At 38.2% G+C, this 18,596-nt stretch overlaps 1 protein-coding gene across 2 annotated transcripts in view; it reads left to right on the forward strand.

The window, feature by feature from the left end:
- The window catches only part of POLR1A (RNA polymerase I subunit A), a 39,088-nt gene that overhangs the window by 10,771 nt on the left and 9,721 nt on the right, over positions 1-18,596 (forward strand). For both annotated transcript variants that reach the window (XM_026717302.2, XM_087917327.1), the window contains exons 13-28: positions 800-1,054; positions 2,646-2,837; positions 5,479-5,628; positions 6,447-6,630; positions 8,879-8,961; positions 9,055-9,213; positions 10,484-10,582; positions 10,762-10,914; positions 11,123-11,205; positions 11,361-11,526; positions 12,906-13,130; positions 13,244-13,458; positions 14,391-14,558; positions 15,300-15,435; positions 16,164-16,321; positions 17,522-17,657. In XM_026717302.2, the coding sequence (XP_026573087.1) occupies positions 800-1,054; positions 2,646-2,837; positions 5,479-5,628; positions 6,447-6,630; positions 8,879-8,961; positions 9,055-9,213; positions 10,484-10,582; positions 10,762-10,914; positions 11,123-11,205; positions 11,361-11,526; positions 12,906-13,130; positions 13,244-13,458; positions 14,391-14,558; positions 15,300-15,435; positions 16,164-16,321; positions 17,522-17,657 (2,562 nt within the window). The remainder of the gene's footprint in view (positions 1-799; positions 1,055-2,645; positions 2,838-5,478; positions 5,629-6,446; positions 6,631-8,878; positions 8,962-9,054; positions 9,214-10,483; positions 10,583-10,761; positions 10,915-11,122; positions 11,206-11,360; positions 11,527-12,905; positions 13,131-13,243; positions 13,459-14,390; positions 14,559-15,299; positions 15,436-16,163; positions 16,322-17,521; positions 17,658-18,596) is intronic.

Genomic DNA, 18,596 nt, shown 5'->3' on the forward strand with positions numbered 1-18,596 from the left:
TTCAGTTAACAGCTGTGTTACTAATTTAACAACTGCGGGGATTCATTGAACAACTGTGGTAAGAAATGTTGTCCTTGCTGCTAAATTTATGTTGAAAGATTCTTGAAAAAAAGAATGGCCTGTTTCGTAAACATGATGGGAAAGAGAGTGGATTATGTTGCCCGGTCAGTCATTTGTCCTGACATGAACATTCAGACCAATAAAATTGAATAAATTAAGTACAAATTTTCAAAATAATCGATTTACTTGTGTTATTTAGCATAGTTTTAATCATATTTTAATGTTAGTTTGTTTTAATCTTTTAATTATTTTTCACCTGTTTCAGTCATTTATAAAGCTACCCAAAGTCATCTTGTAGGGAGATAGGTTATGTAGAAATTTAAATATATATACCATTTTAAACATCCAATTAATATTTAAATTTAAATAATAGTAATAACACAATATGAATCATAAATCAACAACAAATTCTATCTAAATAAATACAAGATTTAAATGTTAAAACTTTGTAGTAAGAATGCCTAGATAAGTCACACTGCCTTGAATTACTCTTAACAGTTCTGTTTGTCTATTTCAGCCTTTCATTGGTCTGATGACTCCATGTGTTAAGTCTATGATTTCTAGGTTTTGTTACACTGCTTGGGAGTTCTGGAATTTGTAATACTAGTATATCTGGGAGGCTGTTTGTCTAATAATCTGTCTTTGTTGCTTTTTCCTTACTGTGGTTTTTCCTTTAGTCCACTATAATTTCTAATCTTTGAAAGGAAATATTTATATAATTGAATTTTATTTTCGTTAGGTGTGCCGCCATATTAAGAATGGTGATATCCTTCTATTGAACCGACAACCCACTCTTCATAGACCCTCCATCCAAGCTCATCGGGCAAGAATCCTGCCTGGAGAGAAAGTTCTAAGGCTTCACTATGCCAACTGCAAAGCCTATAATGCTGATTTTGATGGTGATGAGATGAATGCTCATTTTCCTCAGAATGAGCTGGGCCGAGCCGAAGCCTATGTATTGGCCTGTACAGATGAACAGTATCTGGTTCCTAAGGTAAAATTGTTAAATATGGTATAAATCATCATTGTTGATGTATGCCATTTTCCGTATTTGTTTTTCAGCCGCTTAGTGATTTTGAATTTAATTAATGTTTCTTTTGACAGCCTGTCAGTCTGTCAAGATGCACTAGTTATTGGCAAAGAAATAATTTGTTGCCTCTAGCAATTATATTGTTGTTGTTATTATTATAATAATTTTTATATACTTTTATTCATTAAACATGAAACTCAGTCAACTGAACATTTAAAAATGTATCACAAATATTACTGACTGGCACTGATGACGTAATTCGATGACCAAGTCGCAATATTTTGTGTTTTTTTTTTCTGGTTCTTTTTCTTCAACTCTAGCGTCTTCTGGTACAGTGATATCAATAAATTGCATGCTTTGGTTTTCAGCGACTGTGGTATCTGGTGTGTTATGTTCTAATCTAAATGATGATCCAACTGTATCGTTTTTATTGTTGTTATTCCTACTATAGAATCAAGTGCAGGATCCAAAATCCAGTAATCAAGGCTCACTGCAGTAATTATTCCGTGAACACTATAGAGCAGTGGTCGCCAACCACTGGGCTATGGCCCACTGGTGGTCCAGGAGAAAATTTTGATGATCCACAGAGAAATGTCACCCCCAGAGTACCCCCCAAAGCAATTAATCCAGGCTGCACGGGGAACACAAGGCGCAGCCCACATGGCCTGCAGGAACCCTCCCCACCCACTCACTCCTTACTTGGCAAACTTGCCTGCTAAATTGCTATTTCCCCACCACCACCACCACCACCACCACCATCAGCTGTTCTGCTGTGCTGGGAGATTTAAATTAGCTAAAAAGCAGGAAATTGTTGCATTTCTTGCTTTCTAGCTAATTTTTAGATATTCGGCTCTGCACAGCCGAACCTTCTTTAGGACTGAAGCTTCTATTATTCAGTGCAGGTAGTCGATTGCAGATAGATAGATCTCTTAAGTGAATGTGTAATTCTGTGAACAACCCAATCTGCCTGCTTGCTTTGCCTGATTTTGAGTAAAAGTTGCTCTTTTTTATAAAAAAAATCAATATTTACAAACATAGTGTGTTGTGAGTTAATTTTGCTTGCTTGCAAGCAAATTTTATGTGACAGACTCAGGTAGCCAATTGCAGAATCATAGATCTCTAAGTTAATCTGTGATTCTGTGAGCAACACAGTCTGCCTGCCCACTTTGCCTAATGTTGGGTAAAAGTTGCTCTTTTTTAATAAAACATTCAATATTTACATATATATTTGTAATATTTACATACAAGCCATGCCCAGCAGTCACATGACCCACCAAGCCAAATCCTTTGCGTAATCTGAAGTTAGCGATAATACTTGGTACATAGCTTATCCCAAGAAAAAATGGAGTAAGCTCCATAGATTGTTCATGCTCAAGTGTTATTAGCATACAACAATGAATCAACATATTGAATCACCATTCACAGACAATATATTCTTGGTTTTAGGAGCCAAAAATTTAATATTAATGCTAAATTGCTAATATTCTCCCACTCCTCCAAGAACTTGTTTTACTCCAACTACTGAACCTACTAACATATATACTTGACTTCTCAGGATGGGAAACCCTTGGCAGGATTGATTCAAGACCATATGGTGTCTGGTACTAGCATGACCACACGAGGCTGTTTCTTCACTCGAGAGCAGTATGTTGAACTGGTGTATCAAGGACTGATGGACAAAAAAGGAAAAGTAAAACTGCTATTTCCAGCTATTATAAAGCCAAGATGCTTATGGACAGGAAAGCAGGTAAGTTAAAAATACCTTGAATTTTTTTAATACAAATGGATTGCTGCTACCCAATTAACAAAGCCTAGTATTTAGTGAATTATTTATTTCCAAGTACAAAAGAGTTCATTCTTTATTATGTTCTTTAGTCTGGGTATATTTCTTACATTATTCTGACTTAATTTTATGAAAAAAATGTAACAGCAATGTTGATTAGTTGAAAAACAGAATTAGGCAACTGAAAAGATTACCCAAATTACCCAGATTTTCTGGTGTAATTTAATATTTATGAATATGAATATGAATATACATACACATACACACACACACATACATATACACTGCTGAAAAAAATAAAGGGAACACAAAAATAAGACATCCTAGATCTGAATGAATGAAATATTCTTATTAAATACTTTGTTCATTACATAGTTGAATGTGCTGCCAACAAAATCACACAAAAATTATCAATGGAAATCAAATTTAGCAACCCATGGAGATCTGGATTTGGAGTTACACTCAAAATTAAAGTGGAAAAAAACACTACAGGCTGATCCAACTTTGATGTAATGTCCTTAAAACAAGTCAAAATGAGGCTCAAAAGTGTGTGTGGCCTTCATGTGCCTGTATGACCTCCCTACAACGCCTGATGAGATGGCGGGTGGTCTCCTGAGGGATCTCCTCCCAAACCTGGACTAAAGCATCCCCCAACTCCTGGAACAGTCTGTGGTGCAACGTGGCATTGGTGGATGAAGCGAGATGACGTCCCAGATATGCTCAATTGGATTCAGGTCTGGGGAACGGGCGGGCCAGTCCATAGCATCAATGCCTTTGTCTTGCAGGAACTGCTGACACACTCCAGCCACATGAGGTCTAGCATTGTCTTGCATTAGGAGGAACCCAGGGCCAACTACACCAGCATATGGTCTCACAAGGGTTCTGAGGATCCCATCTCAGTACCTAATGGCAGTCAGGCTACCTCTGGCAAGTACATGGAGGGCTGTGTGGCCCCCTAAAGAAATACCACCCCACACCATTACTGACCCACTGCCAAACTGGTCATGCTGGAGGATGTTGCAGGTGGATGTTGCAGGCAGCAGAACATTCTCCACGGCGTCTCCAAACCCTGTCACGTCTGTCACATGTGCTCAGTATGAACCTGCTTTCATCTATGAAGAGCACAGGGTGCCAGTGGCAAATTTGCCAATCTTGGTGTTCTCTGGCAAATGCCAAACATCCTGCATGGTGTTGGGCTGTAAGCACAACCCCCACCTGTGGACGTCAGGCCCTCATACCACCCTCATGGAGTCTCTTTTCTGACCGTTTGAGCAGCCATATGCACATTTGTGGCCCTCTGGAGGTCATTTTGCAGGGCTCTGGCAGTACTCCTCCTGTCCCTCCTTGCACAAAGGCGGAGGTAGCGGTCCTGATGCTGAGTTGTTGCCCTCCTACGGCCTCCTCCACATCTCCTGATGTACTGGCCTGTGTCCTGGTAGCGCCTCCATGCTCTGGACACTACGCTGACAGACACAGCAAACCTTCTTGCCACAGCTCCCATTGATGTGCCATCCTGGATGAGCTGCACTACCTGAGCCACTTATGTGGGTTGTAGACTCTGTCTCATGCTACCACTAGTGAAAGCACCGCCAGCATTCAGAAGTGACCAAACCATCAGCCAGAAAGCATAGGAACTGAGAAGTGGTCTGTAGTCACCACCTGCGGAACCACTCCTTTATTGGGGATGTCTTGCTACCTGCCTATGCTTTCCACCTATTGTCTATTCCATTTGCACAACAGCATGTGAAATTGATTGTCAATCAGTGTTGCTACCTAAGTGGATAGTTTGATTTCACAGAAGTGTGATTGACTTGGAGTTACATTGTGTTGTTTAAGTGTTCCCTTTATTTTTTTGAGCAATGTACATATATATATATACATATACATATACACACACACACACACACACACACACACACACATACGTGTACACACACACACACAGAGAGAGAGAGAGAGAGAGAGAGAGAGAGAGAGAGAGAGAGAGAGAGCAGTCTGGAGAGTTTCCATCATTTTTCCTCCCTAAGTGAAATCTGCTTCAGTTGTCACTAAAAACAGCCATAATATTACTCTCCTCCATTATCCCATTTATTTCAGATTTTTAAAAATGCTTTCTTGATTGTGCTTGGAAACTTAATAATTAAAACTAATTTTGTTTCTTTGTATGTTTTTTATGTCATTGGTTACTTTTCATGTTTGCTTCTCTTTTTAAAATTAAACCTACCATTTGTCATCTTGAATCAGGTTTCTAACTCTCATATTATCTGTTCTTTCATTCTTTACTGATATCATCACCCTCTTGCTTTTCCTTCTCCTATTCCCCATCATGTCTGTTTCGTTTTTTCCCCTTCCCTTCATTTTTCTTCAGTTATGGTCTTTTGGGTAGGTTTCACATTTTCTGTTTTGTGGTTTTCAATCTCGTATTAGATATTTTGTAATGACTTTTCATGTTGAAGCAGCACTGTTGCCCTTGTATGATTTATTATTTATGTATTCTGATTAGTGTTTTGCTCTGCTGTTTCTTCACAGATGAAAAATATGCATATAAATATAGACCTGTGTCTTCCATGTTTAAGCTATATTTCTATCCTGTGTTGTTCTTCAGGTTGTTTCTACTTTGTTACTAAATGTAATTCCAGAAGATCACATTCCACTAAATCTATCTGGAAAAGCTAAGATTAGCAAAAAAGCCTGGACAACGGCATCTGCCTGTAGAATTTATGGATCGGATCTTGACTCTATGTGTGAATCTCAGGTAGGAATCAAATATGGAAAAGACGTAAGCTATTGGCCCTAGTCAAATGGACTTCATGGCTATTAAAATCTATCCTGGAGCCTTGGATCTTGTCTGCCATAACATGGAACTTCAGCAGAATTTGGAGGAGGCATCATCCTTTTAAATTTACCAGCCAGCTGGGTGAAAAATCTGTTCCATGATTAAAATGTAATTGTTTCACTAATTTTTATTTTGCAGATATTAGTTTAATTCTTCGGATTTTTTTTAAACTGGAATGTTTATTTTTTTGTTTATGCAAAATAGAAATAAGTATGCAAATTTGTATGAATTCAGTTTAGATCAGAGATGTCAAACTGGATTTCTTTGAGGGCCGGATCAGCATTGTAGTTCTCTGCAGGCTGTCGGGGGCAGGACAGATGCCTCCTGCAGCACCCTGCCAGCCAAAACCGGCCCCCATACCTCGTTTTCACCCTCCATGGCCTCCTGCAACACTCTGATGACCATTTTCTGGCATCTTTCAGGCTGTTTTCAGGGCGCCATAGGACCGTTTTTGGCCATTTTCAGGCCGTTTGGGGGCTGTTTTCCAGGCCTTTTTCCAGGCTGTTTTAGGGCAGTTTTTGGGGATGTTATCGGTCAGCAGAGTGTTGTAGGAGGCCATGGAGAAGGCATTGGGGGGGATCATGCAGCCCGATTTATCCACCAGAGGCCCCAGGGGCCGGTCCCTTGATATTTTCAGGCTGGCCCCATGGGACAGATCCAGACTGCAGGTCTTGAGTTTGACACCCGTGGTCTAGATATAGGCAAGATTTAATGTTAATTTCTTTTGCATCTGACAGGTTCTTATTAGAAACGGAGAATTGCTCTGCGGGGTCTTGGATAAAGCTCAGTATGGAAGCTCTGCTTATGGTTTAGTCCACTGTTGCCATGAGGTCTATGGAGGTGAGACTAGTGGAAAGTTGCTTACCGCTCTGGCTCGAATCTTCACTGCCTACCTACAGTTCTACAGGGGTTTTACAATGGGTGAGTAAAACTAATCCTTTTCATCCGTGAAACTGGGTAAGCAACTATGCAAAGAAAAAAAGAGTAAGGAGTATCAGGGGGAAAAATGAGGCAGAACCTTCTTTGCTAGATTCCCACAGAGTCAATGGAGAAGGTGGCAGAGAAGGACCCAAGTTGCTCTGGTAAGTCTCCCCAGTCTGTCTTTGCTCATATCCACCATGCCTTCCTTTCCACTTCTCTTACTTGCACTTGTGTCCTCCTTCTTCAACCTCCTGTTCTTGAAACTATCAATTCTAGTCCCTTCCTTTCCCAGCTCTCTGCACATGCACCATGTGCTCTTTTTTCCCATCTTCCCTTCTCTTGCACACACCCCATACCTTCTTTTCCTACCCTTCCTAAGCTTGGACGCATGCAGCATGTCTCCCACGATCTTCACCCACCCAACCCAGGGCATCCCACACTCCTTACCCTGACTCCCTCTGCTTCCCACTTTATGATCCAAGTGTTTTGGCATTATGATGGAAACCAGATTGCTTGGATTGCCATCACTGAGCCATGTAGTCACGTCATGTCGCATGTTATGGCCACATCGTTTAATGAGAGAAATCCCAGTCTCAATTACTGTTGTAACTTTAGGACTTACAAGATAGATCAGACCAAGCAACCAATTCCATACATAGACTGTACTCAATTAACAATCTCCTGTTTAGCGACAATTCAGAATTGTGCTGAATAAGCTATAATATCAGTTCTTTGCACACAGATTATTGTGATATAGGTGCTTAGCAACCCTTGTGCTTAGGAAAGTTACAGCATCTCATGTCATGTGATTGTCATTTGTGATCATTCCTGCCAATTTCTCAAAAGTAAAGTCAATAGGGAAACAAGTGGAAATAAACAAATTGCTAGGTAAGTCTACCCAACGGGTAATAATCACTCCCAGCCCCCTTGTGTTACGCCATATTGGCTATCTTTGCACTTTCCCATACCTGACAGCCAGTTTCAGCCCCATCACCCTACACCCTGCCAGGTGCTGCTCCATTCTTGCACACCTGCTCAAGCCTGGCAACCACCCATATTCTCTCGCATCATTCCTGCTATCCACATATCCTTCTATATCTGGTAAAAGATACTTGCCTGCCTGTTGGCCTGTTTGTCACCATCTGAAACTTGCAACTTTCTGCTTGTTCATCCTCTGACTGTGGTTGTTGAAAGCCAGTAGGAGATTGTGAGGAGGTCCTCACTTAACAACCCATGACAGTCCCTTTAACAACGGCAATAGGATTGCTGTCACTAAGCAATGTGGTCCTGTGACATGGTACTTGCATCGCAAGTTTTAATATGCTTCCCACTCCTTCACTTTAACTCTGTGAATGACAGAGGAGCCCGTCTAAGGCATTTTCTCAAATTAGTTATTGGAATGGGCTTAAGCCCCACTTTTGTGACTGTTGTCTTGGTAATGACATTACCTCCTATACATGCACATTCATATCCCAGACCAACAGATCTCTGATATCACCACAGACATTCTATATGTATTTATCCATTTGTTTATTTGTGTGTCTAAGGTATGTATGTGTGATTCCAAACATTTGTGACAAATACAGAGCCAACAGATAGCTGCATCCTAATGCCAAACATTACAGGATCCTTTCTTGAAGATAGGAAATTCTAAGTTTATACATGTTATACAACAACTGAGGAAACAACTCTGATAGATGTGACTGATGGCAGTTTTCCATTGAGGAATTACAAGCCAGTGGCATAACCTTTCTTGTCCTGAAGCTCTAACAGCTACTTCCAGCAATGATGTCAATATTTTGCGAGGAGGGAGAATATTTTCCATAGAAAGAAAGCTTCCTATGTAATACAGCAAAAGAATTATAACAGAAAACATATTTTGAAATTGGAAAATAATACAGTAATGAGAAACAACAAAACATAGAAAAATGTATGATTTCTGTTTAAATAATTTGTCAAAGCTTATGCAATAAAATATTTTAAATATATATTAATAAATAAATAAATAAAAATCTGAGAATATGTTCTAGTATCTATTTTTATTTATTACTTTTTGTGCTGCTCTCTCCAGATTGGCTCTGAATGAATTTGCTTATTGTCATAGCATCAATTATTGCAAATATTTATATCCCTCCTGGTGTTAATGCAGATTGTATCATTGTGGCTTACAATATTAACAATAATAAAAACAAAATTCATTACTTTTCTAAAACCTCAGATGAAAGGATTCTTTATCTTTCTATTCTAGGTGTTGAGGATATTTTGGTCAAATATAAGGCAGACCAGAAGAGGTGCAAAATCATTAAGGAAAGTACCAAGTGTGGTATAAAGGTAAGCTCATGCTTTGGAGTACGGTGGGTGAATGATCTGTCTTCCTCAAGAAAGTAATGTTAATATTCTCTAAACAAAATTTGAACTTTTCAGGCCATTAGAGCTGCATTTAACCTACCCCAAACCTCATCCTGTGAAGAACTTCGAAGTAAATGGCAGGATGCCCATCTTCAGAAAGATCAGAGAGATTTTAACATGATTGATTTAAAGTTCAAAGAAGAAGTCAATTGTTGCAACAATGAAATCAACAAGGTTTGGAGAAACCTAATACGTACTTCACTTTTATCATGAATTTAGATTTTGGAAATGTTTTTAATACAAAGTATATGTGCTTATTTCTTTGGGAAAACATGTACATTTCTGTGAACTACCGGTATATATCTTGTAGGAGACTCAAACAGTAACATCTCTATGAATATGCAAAAAAAACCCTTGATGAATATGCAACCTTGATGACTATTTGTTTCTGTGACACCTAAGTAGAAAATCTCTCTGCTTTTCCATGATTTCTGGGTAGATTTACCATGGCTTAGACCAGGGGTCCCCAACCACCGGGCCGTGGACCGGTACTGGTCCGTGGATCATTTGGTACCGGGCCACAAAGAAAATAAAAATGGCGGCTTTCTTCGCCTTTGGTGAATGCTGCTGGGATCAGGGATACAAATGAAAGAAGGGGAGGGAGGAAGCAACCAAAGCCTGTCCTGCTCTCCGGTTTCCTCCCGCCTCGTTCTTCTCTCAGTCGCTCTCTCGCTCCTCCACCAGCCCAGGAAGAAACTGCTTCAAAGAAGCCGGCAGGGTGGCTTTTCCTGTCGGCGCAGCTCCTCCGAAGCGCCCGTTCACCCCCACCCCGCCGCCCGCGGTTCAATACAGTGCTCCGTTCTGCCTGCCTGCCTTCGTTTCTGGTTGTTTCGGAGCAGCTTCGGCTGAGAATAATAACTATTCGCCTCTTTTACTCAGCCGAAGCTGCTCCGAAACAACCAGAAACGAAGGCAGGCAGGCAGAACGGAGCACTGGATTGAACCGCGGGCGGTGGGGGGTGTGTGAACGGGTGCTTCGGAGGAGCTGCGCTGACAGGAAAAGCCTCCCTGTTGGCTTCTTTGAAGCAGTTTCTTCCTGGGCTGGTGGAGGAGCGAGAGAGCGACTGAGAGAGGAACGAGGCAGACACCTGAGGGATAAGGCTGAGGGAGGGAGGGAGACACCTGAGGGATGAGGCTGAGGGAGGCAGGGCTGAGAGGCGGGGCTTCTCAGCCATCCTGCAGGGACTTGTCCTGAGCCTCCCTGAACTTGGTGGTTTGCTGGCAGACGTTTTATTACCCACTAGGTAACAACATCAGATGTTATCTAGTCAGGTAATGAAACATCTGCAAGCAAGCCACCAAACTCGGACTCCTCCCCCCCCCTTGAAAAAGTGTCTTCCCCCTCCCTCCTTGAAAAAGTGTTTCTGGGTGAAACTGGTCCCTGGTACAAAAAAGGTTGGGGACCACTGGCTTAGACTAACTTTTATTTTTGCTAAAAATTCTAGGTGTGCATGCCTCTTGGGCTTCACCGAAGTTTCCCAGATAATAATTTGCAGTTGATGGTACAATCAGGAGCCAAAGGCTCTACTGTGAATACTATGCAGGTATGTATTTATTTATCAGTGATATAAAGCCATTAAAACAGTATTTGTGAGTCCATTTCTAATAGTCTGATGCTGTTACATTAGAAAATGGATCATTGTGTCTAGAAGAGGTTTATCTAATTATAGCTGTCATGTTTTTACATTCATATTTATTTTTTGTTATTTCTCTTGCCTTGAAGATTTCTTGCTTGCTGGGCCAAATTGAATTAGAAGGTCGAAGGCCTCCTTTGATGGCATCTGGGAAATCATTGCCATGTTTCCAGCCTTACGAATTTTCCCCCAAATCAGGAGGATTTGTAGCTAGCAGATTTCTTACTGGCATCAAGCCTTCAGTAAGTTAATACACAATGATTCCTTTTCCCTGAGATTTGTTTCTGTCATACAATATGATTATCAAAAAATATGCAATAATAAGTCATAATTTTAGTTCCTGTTTCATTGGCTTTTTGCTATTATTATTATTTTGCTAAAGGCTAGTATGCTATTATCTACTCATAAGGGGAAAGTGTATTTTACTCACAGAGAATCTATGTTTTCTAGGAATTCTTCTTCCATTGTATGGCTGGTAGGGAAGGTCTGGTGGATACTGCAGTTAAAACCAGCCGATCAGGATACCTTCAAAGGTAAAAATGTCTTTAACAATCTAAAGTCCTTTAGTTATGTAGTTTCTGCTTAATTTAAGCAGTTTTAAGATAAACAAGAAACAAAAGATATAGGATTGTGTATAGTTGTATAATCCTAAATGGCTCTTTCTTCACGTGTAACTGTTCTCAAATAGGTGTATCATAAAACATTTAGAAGGGCTGATTGTTCATTATGACATGTCTGTGCGAGATAGTGATGGCAGTGTGGTTCAGTTTCTGTATGGAGAAGATGGACTGGATATTCCTAAAACACAGTACTTGCAACCCAAGCAATTTCCTTTCATTGCAGATAATCACAAGGTAAGTTTGGATATAGTACGAAACTGTTGTCCACTCATAAAACATTTTGTATACACGTTTTATAGTTGTTAACAGAAAGAAGGGGGGAGTTTCAAAGAGCAGGCAGCAGTATGGAATCGAAAGTAAATTCCATTCATATTTTCTTCAGAGACTGATCAGATGACTGCAGCTTCTGCCACACAAACATCTAATTGGAGAGCATGATTGATGACTCTTGGTTATGGATGTGTGTTTCGTTGGATGATACACCCAGAGGGGTGGGGTGGCGGGAAAGCAGGATCAAGGGTGCCTGTGAATTACGTATCTCAGAGTTGGCTATGCCCAGGCTAATGCCAGCATGTTAACTTCTGATAAATCCTTTGAAGTTTTGGGAGTGTGGCTCGAGGCTCATGATTTAATTGGAGTAACTGCTGGAATCCTGACAAGTGTATTATGTTAGGCTGTTATGAAAGTAAGAAATACAAGACTATTTTAGGCCTTCTCATAAAAGAATCAGAATTTTTCTTTATGGGATAGGAAATAAATAAAAGGAAGAAAAGATATATTACTTTTTCCAGAAACTTCATTTCCAGCATAATCCTGTCACAATAGTATTTATAAACCAGTTCTCCCTTTTGGTTCATTAGCTTCACCCTGCAATCTTACGTGCTGAATTGTTCAAGTTGTTGGCTGCAAGCTGAACTTGTTGTAAATTGCATTATTGAGACCTGGTTGGATAAGGTCAGAAGGTCCAAAATGTGTCTAAATGGGTTTTAAATGCTTCCCCAATCTTAACTTTAAGACTAAGGAGTGAGATAGCAATGATTCTCTGTGGGAACTTGACTGTGACCTGACACCCTCCTCTGGAGGTGGCTGGATCTGAGGCCCTGTTTTGAAGTTCAGCTTCATAGATAACCAGGAGATGCTGCTGGTATACCGCACACCCTACTGACTTCATTGCTAGGGTTGTGGTTAATTCTCTGTACCTTTGATGCTTTGGAATTTCTGAAATCTGGAGTTGGAGTTGACTTGGAATTTCATGGCTTTTGGGATACCATGTGCGTATCTCAAGTTCGTAAAATATACTCTTTACTTCACGATAGTTGGATTGGGATCTCAAGGTCATAACTATGATTTCCATTTTATGGTCACATCATTTTCTGGTCACTAAGAATAATTAGTTTCATTGTGATGAACGACTGAATATGATGGTCTGGTTAAACTATAGGGTGTATAGGTTTTTTGTGAGTACATTTGTATCATCATTGAGGGAATTCTTTTATAGAGTAATAACATTGCTTTCTAAATGAACAGTTTTAACTGATACTGTGGGTAGTGTACTTAAACGTTGCGGAATACTCAACCTTCAAAAAAAAATGGATTTTGTGCATTTGTTATAGGTGATACAGAAATCTAAGCATTTAGATGAAGTTATGCCAAAAATGAATCCTCAGCAAGCATCTAAGCAGTTTAAATTAGTCAATAGATGGCAAGCAAAGCATCAACACTCTTTGAGAAGGAAAGGAGGCTTTTTGCTGTTTTCCCAAGAAATGTTGGGTGATGTAAAAGCTGAGATCTCTACAGGAGGAATATCTGCATATGGCCGAGATCCTGCAGCTCTTAAGGTTATTCCACAATTGATAAATATATCTTTCACTACTCATTCAACTATATTGTAATATTCAAATAAATAATTCAACTATCTCACTTCCTTTTTTAATTCCGGTATCCATTACAGCTATTAAATATGTGGTATGAACTGAATGAAAAAACCCGCAGAAAGTATCAGAAGAGGGCAGCAAGGTGTCCTGATCCTAGCCTTTCAGTTTGGCGGCCAGATATTTATTTTGCATCAGTGTCTGAAACATTTGAAAATGAAGTTAAGACTTTCCTTGGAGAGTGGGATGCTCGGAATAGGCTTAATTATAGCAAATCTGAACTTTCTTCACAGAGGTAGTAATTTCATTTATGTTGATCTATTAACCCCAGTGCTTCTTGTTCAGAATCTAGCATGTCACACCTATGTTTTACCCCTCTTCTAAGAAACATTGGATTTCTATCATAGAATAATAGCACAAAATCTCATTGAATTGAGGTTTTCAGTTTGTATCAATCCATTTATTATTATAGCAGCTTCTTCATCCGCTAAGAAATTCTTTTAGTCTTTAAACAGATTGCTCAAATCTAAGAGATTGAGTATAAGTTTTCTTAGAAAACAAGTGAGCACTTTTTTGTTGAAATTTTATCAATCAAAACTTAAGTAATGAATTTCATCTTTTCTTGTTTCTTTTCATACAATTGCCTTTTCAAGGAATAACTGTTGTAATGAAGAGGCTGTTATTGTTTTTTATCACTTTTCTAAGTTGGACATTAAAAAGAGATGATGCTGCATTAAATCTTGAGAGAGAAAAACATAAAGATGAAGTGTGTGTTTATCCATTTTTTAAATAAATCAAACAAACGCAAAGCTTTTTGGATGTAAGCCATGCCAATTTTAGTGGGGCTTGCTCTTAGCTCAGGGTTAGATTAAAGTATGAGAAACAAATAATTAAATGAAGCATGATTTGATGTATAAATGAGGAAACAAAATGTTAAGGTCTTGTCATTTGTGGTGGATGCAATTTGGACTCTATATTAGAAACTAAAATCGCAGCAGCAGGTTATGGATTTATTCCACACAAACAGATGATGCTTATTCTAGTGAATTTTGTAGAATTTTTTTCTGGAAATATTCTTTAGCCTGTTTTTTCATTATGATGTTTCTATTATGCATCATTGCAACTTTATTTCACTTACAGTAAAATGCTTCCTCTATACTATTTTTACAGGAATGCAGAAACTAAATTAATAAATTAAACTATCAAATTATTTCTTGGTGTCTTCAGATTACAGGAGCTGCTCTATTTAAAATGGCAACAATCACTCTGTGATCCTGGAGAAGCTGTGGGACTTCTTGCTGCTCAGAGTATTGGGGAACCCTCCACCCAGATGACCCTGAATACCTTTCACTTTGCTGGAAGAGGTGAAATGAATGTTACCCTTGGTATCCCAAGGTAAGATAGAATCTCACCTTCCCATGCTTTATTACCAATTAGTATAACATGGGGAGAAAAGTAGAAGACATAAGACCCAAGTCTGTTTATCCTAAACGCTCCTTTTTAACAGCTAACCCACAAACAAGTGAGTGTCTCCATTATTTACCATGACAAAATGCTTTTGCTGTTTAATGATAGACCAGTGCTGAAATGTGCAAAATATAGTTCTCTAGTTATTGATAAATTATAGCTTTTATGAATCCCAGCCAGTAGGACTAGTGGTAAGTAATCCAACAGTACCCCAAATTGCATATTTTTTTCAATCCTGAGATAATTGAGGGAAGATATGTTGTCTCAAGCTTTCAATAACGACAACAATAACGATTTATTGAACTTGATAGTGTCCAACATCCAATTAAATCACTTAAATTGGCTTGATTACAGTTGATTCTTGGCACAGGACATTGTATAGGAGCTCCATTAAAAAGGTTATTTGATTCAGGTTTATTATCACTGCGTGTTGCTTTGATTTATTTAATAGAAAAGTAGAATACCGCCTTACTTTCTGCTGCTATTATTATTTTGTTACTTCAGATTATGGTAGTTCTATTCCTTAGATAAGTGAGTTTCTGACTTCTAGGGAGAGTATTTTTAGTCCTGTTTAATGATAATGAAGGCAGCAGACAAAGTCAGACTTTGAATGTTTCTCTTAGCATTAACTGTCTTTGTGACTAAACGTGCAATACATCTTTGTTAAAGGTTGCGGGAGATTCTGATGGTAGCTAGTGCTAATATCAAAACTCCCATGATGAGCGTTCCTGTTCTTAATATCAAGAAAGCTCACAAAAGGGTGAAAAGGCTCAAGAAGAAGCTTAGCAGAGTGTGCTTAGGTGAGGTAAGTCCTGTATGGGTAGAAGAATCATATTAGCTCTGAGGGTTTAAAAAAAAAGTAAATAGGATTTTTTCATGTTACTTTCTACAGAATGGTTGCAGTTTCCTCAAGATGTGCCAGGCAGCCTTTCTTTTATTTTCTAGGACGAATGGGTTTAACTGGTTTTCATTTCCCTATTACATGATGTGCACATTTTTATAATATCATTCTAGCTTTGTTTTGCCTAATTTTGTAGAGACTGATTATAAACTCCAGGCATTGAAGCTTATAGTGACTCAGTACAAAGGAAGTATAGTTAGTGGGTATTAAATGGAAATGCTAATTAGAATAATTTCTGTTTATTACTTAAAATTTGTTTTTAAGCCATGTAAGATTACATTTCAACTAATAAGGAAGTAATTGAGGCAAATGGGGAAGTGAAAACTTATAAACCCCATTTTTGCTATGCTGTAAAGCACTTGAATTTGAGGTTCACTACCCAATTGAATCTTAATATTTGGTTTATGTGTATGAAGATGGCTGGAGAGTACCAAAGCCTTAGTGCCGTTTTCATTTTATCATCTTGAAATTGTAAATTTTCTGTGGAGGGTACATTTATTCAAAAAAAATAATGGTCCATATTCCTCCTCCAATTTTAAATTTGTGAAGTGGACAGATGATTTAGAGAATGAGAAAGCATGATGTTACAAATTGTTAGCATTCATAGACACTCAATTTTTTTATTGTTTCAGGTGTTACACAAAGTGGATATTGAAGAAACTTTGTGTTTGGAAGGGACATTAAGCAAGCATCGCGTCTATACCATCAGATTTAGTTTTCTGCCTTATGAATGCTATCAAGAAGAAAAATGTGTGAAACCAAGGGACATCTTACATTTTATGGAGAAAAGGTCAGTATCTTCTCCTGACAAGTTTCCAATTGTTACACTGGAAGATACCAGCCATTGAGGAGGAAATTGTGGGGGTCATGAGAATCCTCACAAATCCCTGGGAGCCCAGAAGTATTGAAGAAAGGACTTTGCTGAGCTCTCACTCCTAAGATACCAGGAATGGAGTTGTATATGATGCATGGCTGATGAGAATGAAAGGTACATTCCTGGCTCCTTGGAGCCAGAAAGAAAATACGGCACTGAGCTCATTATCTTAGGTAACACTGCTTTCTTAGGTATGCTCTCTCGGTGGTTTCATCATCAATACCATTATTCATTTGGGGGAAGGAGATTCCATGCAAATTAATGTATTTGTTTGCAGAGACACAGCACCATAAATTTTGGGAAACTGCCATAAATAATTTTAATAATAATAGCAAGATTTTGCCATTCTTTTTACTTGATGCATTCAGGACTGCCTGTATAGTGAAATTTATATGGAAGTTCAATGCACTGGCTTTTCAAAATCTGTTCAGATGCAGAAGAACAAAGAAAACAAAAGTCTAGACCAGAGGAAGAATATTTCTACTGACTTTTTTACTTCTTATCATTGACAATTTTCCCTTTTTCACCTCATTCATGTGGCCATACTTGGGTGCCCGAGAAAACTAAAAGAGGCCCTTATATTGCCCTTGCAAAATGGTTACCTTCATTGTGTTGCTGAAAGAGAATTTGAAATTCATCAGTATGTTTGTAGGATTAGGTGGGAACCTTATGATCTGTTCAGTTTCTGTCTTTGCTTCACTCTGAGAGAATGAATGCTGTCATTCCATGAGAAAATGAATAGTTATGCCGCACTCTACCCCACACCTCATCCATTTATTTAAGATTGGGGACTAGCTACTGATTTAAATTTTAGGTACAGTTTTGTTCTTATAACACTAACTTTTTAAAATGATATTACTGGGATATTTTTTTTCAATGTTACTAAAATACCTTTCTCATAGAGTACAGAAAAAAAAATAGACTTCAGAAGCAGGAGAAAAATATCTAATTTTGTTTTAAAACTGAATATTATAAATAATGAATAATGTTAAAAAGGGATTTGAAATTTCCTTTATATTTATCATCTGAAATGATGAATCTAGGAAGGTATATTGTAACATTCTATAGTCTGAAATCCAGAAACTGTATTCTATTTCTTTTATCCATCTTGCCCAGATTCTTCAAAATGTTGCTGGAAACAATTAAAAGGAAGAGTTTAAAGTTGGCATCTTATAACGCTGTCAGCACTCGAAAAGCAATTCAGAAAGATTTAGAAGCTGAGGAAGAAATTGGTGCTTCACATGAAGATCAGGTACAGATGTAGATCCCTTAGCTGAATTAGCATTTAAAAACTTTAGTAAGCTAAATGAAAAAAATCATATTGATATAAATGCACATGTATATGTTTAAAATATATCTGTTGGTTGTGTTCTATGTATTCTGTAGGACTATGGTAAATATGTAACAATATTTATATACGTGCATTCTTCAAGAGTAGTTTAGCTGGTTTCTCTTCAAATTGTATGTGTGTGTGTGTGTGTATTTGCTCTTTTTTAAAAGATCAAGCTTATTTTTCGGTTGCCTCTTTTTGGAACATGTTTCATGTCATGCTACCCAATTACATTGCATATTATATTTATACATTAATCAAACATATAAACTGATATATGTAGTCCATATTTCTGGTTCTCTAGATGGGACTTTCAATGACAACATTCTTTCTCAAATACAGGAAGAGAAGGAAATTTTTCAGACCATTGTATAATAATATAGAAAATGTGTCTTTTCTAGATAAAAATTATCTAGAAAGAACAATAAAAATATGTTAAAGTCTAAAACATTGCTAAACATCAATAAGAATGTATATGACATTTGCTACTGTGTTCCCCTGAAAGTAAGATCTGATGTTATATTTTTTGGAGCCCCAAAAGACAAATTAGGGTTTATTTTCAGAGAAACATGGGCAACACAGGCAAGTTGAGTTCTATGATTTTCCATGATTTTACAAATCAGGACATATAAAAACCATCTATTCTTGGCAGTTCTCAAAAGTAGGTAAATATAACTTCAGATGAACAATAATGCATAACATATTACACTATGTAATTATTTTACAAAAAGAAAGCCAAAATGGAGAAACCATGAAAAAGTAAAATAAACCCTTACTGCTTCATTCTGTAGAATGAGGCTAAGTAGCCAGGTGCTGCTAATCAGGTGCCCTTGATCAATTGATCATCAGTAAGTGTGGTCA

This window comes from Pseudonaja textilis, chromosome Z (genome assembly GCF_049901715.1).
Source record: "Pseudonaja textilis isolate UNSWEBS1 chromosome Z, rPseTex1.2, whole genome shotgun sequence".
NCBI lineage: Eukaryota > Metazoa > Chordata > Lepidosauria > Squamata > Elapidae > Pseudonaja > Pseudonaja textilis.